The sequence below is a fragment of the Lampetra fluviatilis genome, chromosome 25, assembly GCF_964198595.1.
Source record: "Lampetra fluviatilis chromosome 25, kcLamFluv1.1, whole genome shotgun sequence".
In the NCBI taxonomy this organism is placed as follows: domain Eukaryota; kingdom Metazoa; phylum Chordata; class Hyperoartia; order Petromyzontiformes; family Petromyzontidae; genus Lampetra; species Lampetra fluviatilis.
In genome coordinates, this window is record NC_136299.1 from 8270260 (window position 1) to 8286438 (window position 16179).

Consider the following 16179-nt stretch of genomic DNA (forward strand, 5'->3'; position numbering starts at 1 on the left):
CCTTAGGAACTACGTTTTGTGTTTGGTTTGTTGTCCTTTCCCCGCACCTCCGATTAGCACGGTTGGCGACGTGCAGTGCAAAACAAGTTCAGCATTCATAAATTAAGGATCGTTGAGTGGACGTAGAGATGGCAACCCGGGATAGGAATGAGTGGAGAAAGCAGAGCAAGGCAGGCAGACCACACAAGAGTGGTAGGAAATGCCAGGAAGAAGGCCCGACGAAGCTTCCGATTCACTACGGAGATCTTGGAGAACAACGGGGGCCGTTGCGTACACCTTCAAGACGTTTGTTTTGATTGCGGTTGCGTCTCCGACCTTTCCAAATGAAACGCGACAAGGCAGTGGTGACGTGCACGTGAAATGACAACGGTTTATGCAGCCAGGTGGAGGGTTTTCCTTGCGAAACAAAAAAGAACCGGGCACGTAAAATAAGCAGTAGAAACGTTTCCTCTGCTGTGGCGAAGGCGCTGTCATGGAGCGGCAAACACTGGCAGTGTTACGGAATGTCCAGTCATGCTTCACACCGGTATGAACAACTCCCCAGTGATATTTCGCGGGTGCAAGTGAAAAGCAGGGTTTTATCGCGCCTTGCATCCTACGCATGAGCGTTCCCACGTTTATGTTACACTCGTACATGTGTGAGCAACACTTTACTGCGGTAATACTTATGCGATAAACGATCGCTGGAAACAAAACCTTCGAAATCTTACTCCGCGCACACCGATCCTTTCACGAATATCACCGTATATTTATACTGTCAAATAATATATAAATACAAACGCACGTTTAATAGGATACTTGTGAGTTTTTCTGAGTTTGTAAAAAAATATTTTCCGGCTTAAGGGAGGGCGGGGGGGGACACCGCGAGCGATCGTACCATCCTTGCGGCGCGCGAACGTCCTCTAATGTACAAAAAAAAACTGAAAACACCGAAACGTACGACTACTTGTATGTACAATCACGCTGGCAGTGCGCCCTTGGCAACGGCACTACCCCGGTAGGCAAGGGCATGTTGGCACTTGACGAGTTTCACAGCGCTCGCGTGCATGCGCGTGTGTGCGTGCGTGTGCATGCGCCTGTGCGCGTGTGTGCGTGCGCGTGTGTGCGTGCGCGTGCATGCGCCTGTGCGCGTGCGTGCACCGTCACCAGCGGGGGTCCTCGACGGAGAGATAAAGACACCACATCACACATCACTGCGCCAACACAACCCTGACGACGCGACCATGCCCTCCCGCTCAATAACAGGGGAGCCTCCGATCTGCGAAGTACTGCGCGACACGCACTTTCGGCAAGACCAGGGGAGGCAAACGACCGACGTCCATGGCATTTCTATATATGTATCGGCGTAAAAAAAAAAAATCGACGCGTAACGGACGGACGCACGCCCGCGGCCTATTCCCCGCACAGCTGCGTTTCCGCCGGCTGCGCTTCCAGGGACGCCTCCATCGTGAGCAGCGCCTGAACCGTCTCCAGCGGCAGCCGCTCCGTACATCCGTCCGGCCGGCCCGGCGCCACGGCAACGTGGGGCCCCTCGGGGCCGCGAGGGTACGACGCGGCGCACGGCGCGAGCTCCCCGGTCTCGCCGTCCCCACCCTCCCCCACCGTCGTCACGTCACCGGCGCCGTTCGGCACGGCGCCGCCGCTCGTGGGGCGCGCGCAGCCCGGGGCGACCGGCACGTCCGCGACGGCGCCGCCGACGCCGCCGGCGCATTCGTCCATCGCTTTGTCCGGCGGTGCCACGTGCGACAAGGAGCCGCCGTTCGTCGGCAGAGCGTGGCTGGGTATCGCCGCCGGCCTCTCGCCGTCGTTGCCTTGAGGAGGCGGAGGCGGAGGCGGAGGCGGAGGAGGAGGAGTGGGGGGAGGCCGACCGTCGGACGCGTCCGCCACCGCGCTCATCCCGGCCGAGTCGCGAGACCGGGGCTCTTCCAGGTCTTCGTCGCCGAAGCTGGGCGCGTGAATGATGTGGGCCACTTCGTGCGTGTCGCTCCCCGCTAACCCGTCGCTCCCCGCCAAGCCGTTGTCCCCCCCGCCGTGAGCGTTTCCGCCCAGCAGCTTCTCGCCCTCAAGGTCAGCCATCATCACCAAGTCGTCCTCACCGAAGCACGGGGCTTTGATGCGCCCGGGGCTGGGTTCTCCGTCGCCCGAACCTGTCCTGGAGACGATTTGCCGCGACAGGGTGGCGCCGCACGAGTCCACCGTGTCGGAATCGGCCGCTTCTCTTTCCCCCGGCAGCTGGTAGAACACGGAGCTCTGCTCTCCATGCTGCTGTTGATCCTCCTGCTGCTGCTGCTGCTGCGGAGTGTCCTGCAAGCCGGTCAGCTGTTCCGAGTTGGAATCTGTGGAGATCTGGTAATACACCGAGTGGAGCGTGTCGTGCTGCTGAACCACGTTGGGTGACGGAACAGTGCTGGCCATGAGCTGCTGCAGGGCGCCGTCGTCTGCTGGCGCCATCTGCTGGTCAGCTGCATCACCGGACGCTGTCGAAACAAACAGAGACATACAAACATCGCCCCTTTAGTCTCAAACGACTGTTGGGGCAAGCGCTGTCAGCGAGCGCCTATGAAGGCCGGCATGGTCCATTGGGTGGCCAACACCACGTTCCGACCGCCTTTGTCTCCCTAGTCGCGATGTTTACTCCACACCGCACAAGGTACTCATTTGAAGCTGAATCGACCTTCGGGAGACCCAGGACCAGTTCACATAATCGTCACTGGTGTTGATAAACGAGCGAGGTCTTGCAATACGAGTAGTACGTGTATACGCTTTGTCTGCCCAGCGTCACGTGATCACAACTGATATACGAGTGCTTTGATATACGAGTGCTTTGGATTACAAACACGTTTCCGGAACGAATTATGCTCGCAATCCCAGGTTTTACTGTATATCAACCTAGATGACAAAACATCACTTTTCTCAGCAATACTAACAAACAGCAGTGATCATGAGACAAGAGAAGTTTCGGGCACTCATGGACATTGCTCTAACAACTTGCTGGTAGGCCCCTGCTGTAGCCATTACTTCGCCATGTTTGCCGAGTAAGTGCATTTATAAACGCGTAACTCGTACAACCAAGGTTATCACGAGCGCGCAGAACACCTGGTACACGAGTCTACCTAGCAGAGATCGCAAAAGGGTTTCGATTCCTTACCCGTACCCGGCCGCACCAGGGTCGCAAACGGGTACCCGTACCCGGCTGGGTACGGGTAGCTGGGTATTGGGTAGGGTACGGGTATCGGGTACCCGATTGCGACCTCTGCTACCTAGCCCAGGGGTCAGAAACCAAAATAACATGAAGAGCCTTTGTCTTCGAATTTGGTAAAAAAAAAAATCAATATTTCACGTGGTGAATACGAGATGGCGGTCTCCTTAATAAACGACGTCACGAAGCAGCCCTGAAAGAGCCACACGCGGCTGCGGAGCTGCAGGTTGCAGACCTCTGACCTAACCTATGAAATCAACAGAACATCTTGCGTGCGTGCGTGCGTGCACATGCCAAGCACGTTAAGACCACGTGAAGTGTCGAACGTCTGCTGGCAGGAGGTCACGGGGCAGACCCAGGTGCCATGGGTCGACTGACTGAGATGACTGGCCGATGCTCCACCTGTGCCCCCTACCGTGCCAGCTTCACGTGGTCTTAACGTGCACATAGGCTGGCACAAGCGCCGTGGTGACGTCACCGCCACTTAGTGGCGAATAGCGGTTGTTGCCGTTGCTGCGCGTGCCAAGGCCTTACCATCTCCCGGCACGGACAGTACTTCGTCTCCCATCTCATCCTCAACGCGAGGTCTCTTTCCATTCGGTTCGCCCTCTGCCTCGTCCTACAACACCACCACCACAGAGAGCACACCGACCTCTGAGTTCAACTCCCTGGAAGTTTAGGAGCCGGCCGCGAGGCTCAGGGTTCAGAGCGTTGAGCCGGCACAGCTGAGATCCTGGGTTCCAGCCCGCTGCTAGTGATGAAACCAGGTTGTCCCCCCAGGTACGTATGTACCTGCCCAGTCACCGATGATGACGAGACATAAAACCCATCATGTACTTCAACATGATGGTCAGCCCTGGTTAGTCAAGGCAGTGAGGGACCAGGACCGGTTCAGATATCACTGATAGCACTAATAGCACTGATAGCACTGATAGCACTGATAGCACTGAACCTACCAGCCGCTGGGTTCGTAGCACAATGCTCTAGATGTTGCGCCACCGTTCCCCACCGTACCCCCCACCCCAATCAGAACACAGTTCGGAAAAAATAAATCCGTTTAGTTTGTGTGCATAAGTGTACGTGCGTGCGTGTTTGTTTGCGTGTGTTTGTGTGCGTGTGATTGTGTGCGTGTGATTGCGTGCGTTTGTGTGCGTGCGTTTGCGTGCGTTTGCGTGCGTGCGTCTGCGTGCGTTTGCGTGCGTGCATTTGCGTGCGTGTGTTTGCGTGCGTGCGATTGCGTGCTTGTGTGTTTGCGTGTTTGTGTGCATGTGTTTGTGTGCGTGCGTTTGCGTGCGTGCGTTTGCGTGCGTGCGATTCCGTGCGTGCGTTTGCGTGCGTTTGCGTGCGTGTGTTTGCGTGCAGGTGACCTGGGAGTGACGCTTGAGGGTCGAGGTCAGGTCGATGCGCGCGGGGTCAACCAGCACGAACTCGTAGCGGAGCGTCGAGGAGTCGAGCGGTGGGCCCACTGCGGAGTTCTCGTCGAGTCCTAGCAACTCTGGGCCCAATCCCAGCGATTGGGCCACCTACAAAGACAAAGGTGCCCCCGCATGCAGAGCCTCAACAGACTACGAAGGCCGGCACGGCACACGGAGGGGGTGGGTGGCCAGCACCACGCCCGGCCGATCCTGGCCTCCCGAGTGGCGATGCTTACACAACACACCAGGTACTCATCTTAGGCCGAGTAAACCGCTCAGAAACCGCGTTATAACGATGCACGTTCCACGTTGTAACGGCGTGCGTTGTAACGGCGTGCGTCCCGCGTTGTGCGAAAAGTGTTCCCTAATGGAACTTCCACGTCATAGCGAAAAACGCTTTGTGGCGTGAACACCGCGCGTTAAGCGAGGACTCACGGTACGACAACACGAATGGTCGTGCAATTGTCAGCGTTCGCGTTCAGCTAAAACGAACTCCGTCACCGGCAAGTGGCCGTGGGTGATGGCGGCGCGTACCTGCGTGTTATTGATCTGCAGCGGCGGCTGCGGTGGCTGGCACGGCGGGCTGCTGAAGTGCTCCTCTGCCATCGTCTTCACGTGCCGGTGCAGGGTCTCGAACTCGCGGTAGACGTCCGGGAGGCACGGTCGCTCCGACCGGCCCTTCTCCACCTGCGGCAAGCAAGGGGGGCTCGCGCCAACGGCCTTCGACATCGCAACACGTGCCCTGCCTTCACGCTCTGCCCAGCTCGGTGTTTATTTTTGTTGGTGTTGTTGTTGTTTCTCGTGTCACGGTGGCGAGGAGATGTTAACTACCTCGCCTGGTACACAGGAGGTCGTGGGTTCGATCCCAACGCCTGCTGTATATTTGGAGTTTGTGCGTCTCTCTCTCTCTCATCATCATCATCACGGTGGCAAGGAGATGTTAACTACCTCGCCTGGTACACAGGAGGTCGTGGGTTCGATCCCAACACCTGCTGTATGTTCTCTCTCCCCGTGTTTACGTGGATTTTTTTCCAGGTTCTCCGGTTTTTCCCTCAACATTTAGAAATGTGCGTTTAAAGCATTTGGCTGCTATACATTTCCACGTGATAAGCCACTTTGTTGAGCTATCATATCTGGCTAGGTTGCTTCTGAAAAAGAGCTAAATAGCTCAGTGGGCCTTACCTGATAAAATAAAAAAAAGTTTAAGTTTAATATTTGCTCTGTATTCTATCGATGTAGCATCTCTTATAAGGTGGTCTGTGGGTATTTCTTGCCAAGTAGCCTACGGCTGAATGTTCCTCGTCCGCATCAGCATTTCGAATTAAACTGAGGAACACGCCAAGTTTTCGCAGCCAATATAACGAGTGCGTAATTCACTTTTGGTTTCAGCCACAGAAAAGGTGTGGCCCAGTGTTTGCCGTAACACCCTCCTCGCCACCACTGCCACCGCCACCACCGCCACCACCGCCACCACCGCCACCACCAGCGCCACCGCCGTCACCACCACCGCGTGCCAGCGATCGACGCGCCAGTTATTATTATTACCATTCCGGCTCGCGCACCGTCGGGTGATGAGTCGAAAAACAAATCGCATGCGAAATATTTAGCGATGTTTCGCTTGATAAATCACGGCAAGCAAGGTCAGGACACGATCCACGGAGTCGGAATAAAATCCAGGAAGTCATGTTTTAATCAGTATTTGTTTGTTTGTTTGTTTTTAAACCACAGTTGCTGAGCACAGGCTCAAAATGCGCAAAACATCACGCGGCCAGCAGCAACACGTGCCGATTTCGTATTGTGCACCCTCAGGCAAATGAATGAAGCTGTCATGAAAATAAATACGGCCAGTTTATTATGACTGCTTCAGCACCGCCGGTAACACTGGGAGAGCAAGCCAGAAAATTGTACTATTTGGAACTGGACCGCTGTCCCACACACCGGTGGTGCTGAAGCAGTAATAAAGTATTGTCACCTTGGTTCATGTGACAATACATCTGGCTGCGTCGGGGTGTAGGAGGGTGTACGACACACACGTCGGGATAGCACTCGCCGCGCGTGTATAACATGTGGGCTTTCGCGACCAATATTATCATCCATAACGGGTTTTTTTTGGGTTAGATCGTTAAACCTGCCACCTCCCAATTAGTTTTGGTTTGTTAAGTAAACAAAACGTGGCCAATTAGTTACTCATTCAACACACCACTGTGTTGGAAAGTAACCCCTTCAACGCTTAGAATTTGAGTACTCGCATGGCAAAGTAACCCGAACAATAAAAAACTAAAATCAACTCTAAATGAGATTTCCCACGTCTCGGAGGGTCACGGACCTTCTTAAGCAGGAATTGCCAGAGCGTAAGGATGCGGGTGAGACGTGGCAGCACCAGCTCCAAGAGTTCCTCGTCATCGCACCCCTTCAGCAGCTGCTTTGCCAAGAAGACACACAACAGAGACAAAGACAAAGACCCCCCGTATAGCCTCAACAGACTGTTGGGGCAAGTGCTGTTAGCGAGCACCTATGAAGGCCGGCACGGCACACGAGGGGGTGGGTGGCCAACACCACGCCTGGCCGCCTTTGTCTCCCTAGTGGCGATGTTTACACATCGCACCGGGTACTCATTTGAGGCTGAGTAGACCTAGGGGAGGCCCGGGACCGGTCCAGATAATCGTCACTGGTATTGATCGTGAGCTGGAATCGAACTCGGGTCGCCAGGTTCATAGCGCAGCACGCTAACTGCTACACTACCGCTCCCCACACGCGCACACACGCACAAACGCAATACAGTGGTGAGATGGGCACCGCAAAGTGGAGAGATGTTATCTACTGGTATACAGGAGGTAGCTCACTTATTTTTTGTCTTTAGTTTGTCCTTCCCCTGTACCTGCGATTAGCATGGTTAGCTACGTACGGTGCACAAGAAGTTTAACATACATAAAGGTCATGGGTTTAAACCCGAACCTGACACCTGCATATTTAGAATTTTCATATTTCTCTTCCCGTGATCGTGTGGATTTTTCTCCGGGTCCTCTGGTTTCCCCCCCCCCCCCCCCACATTTATAATCAACGTGAGTTTGTGGAGTATTTGGCTACTGTAAATTTCCACGTGATAAGCCCCTTCACTGAGCTATCATTTGTGGCCAGGTCACCTCTGAAAACGAGCGATATAGCTCAGTGGGCCTTACCTGGTAAAAAAATAAAAACTGTTTGGTTTTAGTTTATACAATACAATACAATAGGGATTTACACAGGGTCCGTGTGTGACCACATCTCAAGTGGCTGTACAAAGGCAGTGGGCACAACTATTTAACAGACAGGCAGTCAGTCATAGGCCTTCATCTGAGTCTCTGCGTGAGTCTGTGGGTCTCCGTGTGAGTCTATGGGTCTCTGTGAGTCTATGGTACTCCGTGTGAGTCTATGGGTCTCTATGCGAGTCTATGGGTCTCTGTCAGTTTGCAATATAGGCATCTAATGTGCATCTACGTCAGTCTGAGGGTCTCTATGCCAATCTACGGGCCTCTATGCGGGTCATGAATATATTGTATCAGTTTCTACAATACAATGACAATGTGGATTATACAGCGCATAAATGCAACTGCATTTCAAGACACTGTACAGAAAGAGTAAGCATATGTATTGAATAGAGATGCAGTTAGTCATTGGTCTCTATGTGAATCTATGGATCTCTATGTAAGTCTATGGATCCCTATGCAAGTTTATGAGTCTCTATGTGAGTCTGTGGATTCCTATGTGATTATATGTCAATCTATGGACCTCTATCCAAGTCCATGGATCTCTATGCCAGTCTATGGATCTCTATGTGATTCTACGGGACTCTAATGTGAACCTATGGATATCCGTGTGAGCCTACGGGTCTCCTTGTCAGTCGCCGATACAATACAATGCAACGCGTATTCACAGAGCGGTGTAAATGGGGCCGCGTCACCTCGACGCGCGAGCACGTCACACCTCTCTAAGCTGCGTCTTCTTCTTCTGCAGCTGCTGCTCCTGAACGGAAGGCCCGCCCGGGTTCTTGGGAGGCCTTCCGGGGCGACGGGCGGAGGGCACGGGGGCCACGGCTCCGACAGGCGACGGCTCCTAAAAGGAGGGAGGCGCTCACGCGTCACGTTGGTCGCAGAGGGACGAGAGGGTAGTCGGCTTTGACGATCGCGGGGTGCTGGGTGGAGGGTGAACAAATCCTGGTGAACTGTTAAAAATGTTTTCAGGCAAGGACCATCTCTTGTTATATTTTGGGTCCATATAATACACAAGCACGGTTGCTACATACGGTGCAAAAGAGGTTCAACATACATACATCATTGTGGGATTTTTGTTTACTTACCTGCTCCACAACTGCTCGTACTTATTTTGCATTTTATGCCTAAGGTCCACACAATCCTCAAAAGCACACGGCCACGAAGCATGTGCCACCACTCATACCTGCTGCTGTTGCTGCTGCTGTTGTTGCTGCAGCTCAGAAACAGACGGCTGCTCCGCTTGCACAAAGTCAGACGCGACGATGAATTCCGGCTCCGTCAAACTTCCCGCATCGGCCACACTCGCCGGACCCTTGTCCGCCAGTACCTCCACTGGCGCAGACAGTGACGCGGCTTCCCCCATCATCTCACCACCACCACCGCCGCCACCGCCACCACCGCCACCACCACCGTCCCCATCATCACCACCACCACCCCCGTGTTCATCACAAGCCGTGGCGGCAACGGCATTGTCCGGCTCGTCCGCCAGCGGCTCCAATCGTCCGTGCGTCGGGTTCAGCCGGTAGTGCCGCGCCAGCCCGCCGCGCCCGATGTACGACTTGTCGCAGTTCTGGCAGAGGAAGTTCTTGGGCTTCACGGTGAAGGTGAGCGGCCCGTGGAGTCGCTCCTCCTGGGTCTCACCCATCTTGGCCTTGCGCTCCTCCTCGCCGCCACCCTCCTCCACGCTGTAGTCCGAGTAGTCGTCCGAGTCCGACTGGTGCCCGTCGGCGAGGTCCTCCATCCTGATGAACTTGTAGTCCTTGATCTTGTGCAGCGGCGGGCGCGAGATGCGACCGGAACGCGTCTTGATCTTCGCCAGCCTCTTCAAGTGCTTGTTGCCGGCCGACCTGCGACCGTTCCCGGGTCGTCCCGTCACCACCGCTGCCTGCTGCTGCTGCTGCAGCTGCTGCTGCGCCGTTTCACCGGTCAGCACGACCCTCTGCCCGTTGGTAAGACCAATGCCCGGCACCAGCCGGATGGTGGACACGGGCCCGAGCGGAGGAGGCTGGCGCTGAGATAGGATGCGGATCGCGCTGGTGCCTGTGCCTGTGGTGCACAGGATGAACTGCTGAGGTTGGTCCTGCCCCACGGCCTGGATGTGAAAGATCTGAGCGGCGGTGCTGGCGATGGGAGCCATGGTGGTGGTGGCGGCGGTGGCAACGGTGGTGCCGCCGGACTGGCTCGACACTCGCGGTTGAACGAGCGCCAGCGGTGGCATCGTCCGCTCCTTGTCCTGTGGGACACACGGATCAAAACGCCGATTGGCAACGTCGTCATCATCAGCCACGATCAGCCACGATCTCATCAAGGAGCATAAACCATCTACGTCACGGTGGCAGCAGCGGCGGCTCTTGGCAGGCCATCGAACAAAGACGGTCACCGCATCGCATGCTTCTGCGGCCACTTGGAATGCTCTTCCTTCCGACATTAGTAAGCCACATGAGCCATGCACTTTTACATGTCGATTGCAAATTCATTTAATTAGAACTGCTTTTTGTATTTAATATGTTGTCCTTCCCCAAACCTCCGATTAGCACGGTTGGCTACATACGGTGCGAAAGAAGTGTTAACATACATACGTCATGGATAGGAGACAATTCTAGGCCAGAGGAGAAAATGTACATGGGTGGGCAATCATCAACAGCATTTATGAGGGAAGGGAGTATGTACTGCTTGGAAAGCAGCAGAGGAAAATGAGCTATGATGGCAATCGGTGATGATGATAACGATTGTTTAACACAGCCCAAGCGCACCTCTGCAATCACACAACAGATGTCAGAGCTCTCCCACGTTTTCACGTGCACACTTGAGCCTCAACACAGCACACGAAACCCCAACGGTCCCCACAGCGACCAGGGAGGGCCTGTCCACATACAGCCCTCACGAAGCACGTGGCGGCTGGTGACATGTCCACTAGGTGGGGCTGTTGTGAGTGACCTCTGAAAAATATTGGTGTTCGAATTAAGAAAAATCTCGGCATGTTATTGGCCTTCCCGTGAAAGTGATACGGCTGTCTTATCTACCAACGGTAGGCATTTATAAACAATACGAAGCTAAACAACAAAGCACTCAAATGCTGTCCCCATGACCCTCAAGTCCACACTACACATCGCCTTTGACACTGCCAAAAGCTGCTATATTTGCACAGTGCAACCTCGCGATGTGACATCGTCTAATTACAGACACGGGTGCATTGTTCACCACCCTGAATGGGTCTCAAACAGCGTGGCTTCAATGCGAGAAGCTCGTCGCGACGAAGGAAAATGTCTCACTCGGACGCCTTCACAGCCGTCCCGAGACCTCCCCGAGGCACAGATCAAGACTGTGGCGTTGCAGACGTTTCTAATACGAACTTAAAATGTTTTCTTCACGTTGAAAGAATAATTCTACTTTTAAAAAAAATGTTTTAAACGCAACAAACTATTTAAAGAAAAGTTTTTTTTTCATTAGAAAAATAAATCTCCAGTTGCCCCCCCTAGTGGACGAAGCGCGCATGGGCGGCAGTGGGGCACTGGTGGCTACACCGCACTGATGATTCCTGAAATCGACGAAACCTGTCAAGACGTTCATCGCATTGTCCTGCTAATGACGTCTTAAAATAATTCCGCGACAATTTGAGCTCGACTTGTTACCTGCCTGCATGCACTTTTGTGACTGATGATTATATGTCATAATTTTTTAAAGTTATAATTGAATTTCGATTTAAAGCTTTCGTGACCGCAGTGATTCATCTTCTTGGTTCTTTCGGTAAAGTCACGTAGAAGGGAAATAATATTTTATTTTTATTATTTCCCTTCTACGTGACTTTACCGAAAGAACCAAGAATATAAGTTATACTGTAATTGTTTTTGTCAAATGTTTTTTAACAGTAGCATCCACCGGACGTGAATAAAAATCACAAACACGAAAAAACAACGACACACAAACACAGCCAACACAAAACACAGACACAATACCACACAATGACACAGACAACATAAAAACACACATAGACAACAAATATCCCCCGTACAGTTTTAACAGACTGTTGGGGCAAGTGCTGTTAGCGAGCACCTATGAAGGCCGGCACGGCACACGAGGGGGTAGGTGGTCAGTACCACGCCCGGCCGCCTTTGTCTCCCTATTGTCTCCCTAGTGGCAATGTTTACACATCGCATCAGGTACTCATTTGAAGCCGAGTCAACCGAGCGGCGACCCAGGACCAGTTCAGAACACGCACACATACGAACAGACACACACAGACAAAAACACATACATTCGAACACACCAACAAACACAATATTGGCTCACACACAAACAACAACTTACAAACATACAGACGCAAACACGGACAGCACCAGTGAGGAGGCTATGGTAGCAACGTGCAATCCTCCTTGGATCAGTCGGGCAATGCGAACCTCATGCTCCTGTTGCTGCTGCTGCTGCTGTTGCAGCTCCTGTTGCTGCTGCTGTTGTTGCTGCTGCTGTTGCAGCTCCTGTTGCTGCTGCTGTTGTTGCTGCTGTTGTTGCTGCTGTTGTTTCTGCTGTTGTTGTTGCTGCTGTTGCAGTTGTTGTTGTTGCTGCTGTTGTTGCTGCTGCTGTAGTTGTTGTTGCTGCATCAGCACCTGCGCCACACCTTGCAGTTGCTGAGAGGCACTCTGAACAACCACCTGCTGTTGTTGTTGCAACTGCAGTTGCTGCTGCAGCTGCTGTTGTTGCTGCTGTTGGTGCTGCTGCTGTTGCTGCTGCTGCAGTTGCTGCAGCTGCGACAAGGGCAACTGCAAGACCTGGGCGCTCCTTGTGCCATCAGTGGCCATGTGGTGGTGGGTCTTTGTAACGTGGGCGATGACCCGTTGGAGTTCGTCTGGCCCAAGTCCAATGTGAATCTGCTGCTGCTGCTGGTGGTACTGCTGCTGAACTTGTTGATGGTCTAAGTGTTGCTGTTGTTGTTGAACTTGCTGCTCCTGCTGCTGTTGATGCTGCTCGTGCTCATCTTGTCCTTGCTGCTGATCATACTCCTCCACCACCACCTGCTGCTGCTCTTCATCTTGCTGCTGCTGCTGCTCCTGATGCTGCGTTACCTCCTCGTACACGTGCGCTTCAACATCACCATGGCCACCACCACCATCATCACCATCGCCGCCGCCGCCCATCATCTCCATGAAACCCTGCTGCCTGCCCAGTTGCTCCGCCATCTCTTGGGTCAACCCCTCGCCCTGGAGGTAAGAGCCGTCCTCCGCTTGCACGAAGATGATCGTGCCTTCCATGGTGGACATTTGCACGGCGTGGACATCACCACCATCATCACCACCAGCCCCATCATCACCACCATCATCATCACCACCAGCACCATCATCACCACCACCACCATCATCACCACCATCATCACCACCACCATCAGCACCATCATCATCAGCACCATCACCACCGCCGCCTTCGTCTTCATCACCAGCAACCTGGCTCGCCTCCATGCCCGACCCTTCGGTCACCTCCGTGTCCACGTAGCAGAGGCCACGGCCGTCCAAAAAGAGGTCGCCGCCTTCGCTGGCCGCCGTGGCCTCGCAGCCCAGTTGGAGTCCCACCCCAGGCAGATGCACCTCCTCCATCTCCACCTCCTCAACCTCCCCCACCTCCTTCACCACCACCACAACCATCTCCTCCTCCTGCCGTGGGCCCGTGTCTCCTACCATCGCCGCCACGTGCGCAGGCGGCTCCTGGGTTGACGATGAGGTGGTTGAGCATGCGGGGAGGTGAGCGAGAGGTTGTTGTTGTTGCTGCTGCTGCGCTGGTTGTTGTTGTTGTGGCGTTGTTGTTGTTGTTGTTTGCGGTCGAGGCGCGGTACCACATCTCTCGCTGTCGGCCATGTTGGTTGCGAGGGCCTCGTCAGTCGGGTGATGTCACCAGACGGAGGTTTTACCTCCAGATTCGGAAGGATCGAGGGCGGTTGACAGAGCAGAGGTTCCTTTACCCTCCAGATGCGGAGGGATGTCGGTCTGTGTGTGTGTTAGTCTGTCTGTCTGCCCTATATGACATCATAACAACAGTCTGGACCACTGGACGGGTTCCGCAGGACTGGAAGGATGCCCTGGTGGTCCCCCTCTTTAAGAAGGGGGACCGTACCGACTGTAACAACTACAGGGGCATCTCACTCCTCAGTGTGCCGGGTAAGGTCCTGGCAAGGATTATTCAACATCGCCTTGCTAGGCACGCTGAGGAGAGGCTTGCGGAGCCCCAATGCGGTTTCAGGAAAGGGCGGTCCTGCACAGATGCCATATTTTCTGTCCGTCTGCTACAGCAGAGGTGTAGGGAATTCCAAAAAGACCTACATCTCTGCTTTATTGACCTGGTCAAGGCCTATGATACCATCAGTCGGACTGGGCTCTGGGTTGTTCTTCGTGCTTTCGGAGTCCCTGACCCTCTGCTCACGATCATTAAGGACCTTCATGATGGTGAGCGGGCCCGGGTAAAACTACGTGGCCGGGAGTCGGAGCCTTTCCCTGTACACCTTGGGGTGCGACAGGGATGTCCTCTGGCTCCCACATTATTTAACATCTATTTCGACTGCGTAGTTCGTGAAGCCTTCAATAGCTGTACCGGGGGAATTACCATTTGGTACAGATATAATGGGAGGCTGATCGACGCCCGGGTGCGATCAAGGGATGGCTCCCTATTGGTCAACCACGTTATGTATGCCGATGATTTGGTAATAGCTGCTCATTCAGAAGAGGAGTTGGAGACGCTGCTGCTGAGACTGGAGCGTGCCACTAAGAGGTGGGGCCTTACCATCAGCCCCACCAAAACTAAGCACCTGCCTGGGTATTTTGTACCATCTGGCACTCCACCCCCACAACTCCCAATCGGTGATGGGGCAGTTGTGGAGAGAATGGAGAGTTTCCCATACCTGGGCAGTGTGCTTATGACCGGCTCCAGTTTATCAGCAGAGGTCTCACTCCGAATCAGTCGAGCGGCAATATCTTTTCATCGGTTGCGTAACGCTGTGTGGAAGCTACCTGGTCTGTCGCTCCGCACGAAGCTTCAGGTCTTCTCGGCCACGGTCATTCCCTCCCTTCTCTACGCTTGCGAAACGTGGACCCCCCTAGTGGAGCATCTTCGCCGGTTGGAAACATTTAGGCTGGCCTGCCTACGATCCATCCTGGGTTTAACCAGGCTGGATTGTGTGAGGAGCTCACAAGTCCTTGAAAGATCTGGGCAAAGTCCTATCAGTGAGCTCCTCCGGCAGGCAAGGCTGCGTTGGCTGGGTCATGTAGCCCGCATGCCCAGCCACCGCATGCCTAAACAGCTTTTGTTCGGCCGGATCGAGGGGGCTAAACGGGCGCGGCACGGGCTAGAGAAGAGATGGAGTGATGTGGTACAGGAGGACGTGGAGCTGAGTGGACTTGCCGATGACTGGTACCAGCGGTGTCAAGATCGGCCTCAGTGGAGGAGGCTCGTGAAGGACGCTACTGGGCAGTTGGAGGCAGTCGCCCTCCAACAACAACGGAGGGCGGAGGAGCGACGCTCACAACAACGAGCGGAGCGCTGGGTGGCTAAAGCACAGCAAGTTGGCACAGTAGGGGGCACAGGTGGTGCATCAGCCACTCGTCTCGGTCATCTCGGTCAGTCGACCCGTGGCACCTGGGTCTGCCCCGTGACCTCCTGCCAGCGGGCGTTCGACACTTCACGTGGCCTCAGGGTGCACATGGCCTGGCACAAGCGTCGTGGTGACGTCACCGCCACTTAGTGGCGAATGGCGGTTGTTGTTAGTCTGTGTGTATGTTGATCTGTGTGTGTGTCGGTCTGTGTCTGTTGTGGAGTGGACTTGCCGATGACTGGTACCAGCGGTGTCAAGATCGGCCTCAGTGGAGGAGGCTCGTGAAGGACGCTACTGGGCAGTTGGAGGCAGTCGCCCTCCAGCAACAACGGAGGGCGGAGGAGCGACGCTCACAACAACGAGCGGAGCGCCGGGTGGCTAAAGCACAGCAAGTTGGTACAGTAGGGGGCACAGGTGGTGCATCAGCCAGTCATCTCGGTCAGTCGACCCGTGGCATCTGGGTCTGCCCCGTGACCTCCTGCCAGCGGGCGTTCGACACTTCACGTGGCCTCAAGGTGCACTTGGCCTGGCACAAGCGTCGTGGTGACGTCACCGCCACTTAGTGGCGAATGGCGGTTGTTGTTGTGGAGTGACTCAGAGTTTGGTAGTACATGTTTTTTACGGCGTTTATTGTGAAAATTCGGTCACAGTTCCTATGACCACTGTTTCATTGCTTTTATGGCTTTATTTTGGTGATTTTCGAAAAGTTTTTTGGTTTAGCCATGTTCGTTTGTTGTAGTACAG

At 54.2% G+C, this 16179-nt stretch overlaps 1 protein-coding gene across 1 annotated transcript; it reads right to left on the reverse strand.

The window, feature by feature from the left end:
* Nucleotides 1–326: 326 nt before the first annotated feature.
* Nucleotides 327–13727, reverse strand: ZNF839 (zinc finger protein 839). The gene is made up of 8 exons (XM_078868188.1): nt 12263–13727; nt 9049–10098; nt 8578–8706; nt 6941–7033; nt 5149–5301; nt 4567–4722; nt 3734–3818; nt 327–2477 (listed from the first exon to the last, which is right to left on the reverse strand). The coding sequence occupies exons 1-8, from the start codon at nt 13706–13708 to the stop codon at nt 1393–1395; spliced, it is 4197 nt and encodes a 1398-aa protein (XP_078724314.1). The 5' UTR covers nt 13709–13727; the 3' UTR covers nt 327–1392.
* Between the last annotated feature and the right edge of the window lie 2452 nt (nt 13728–16179).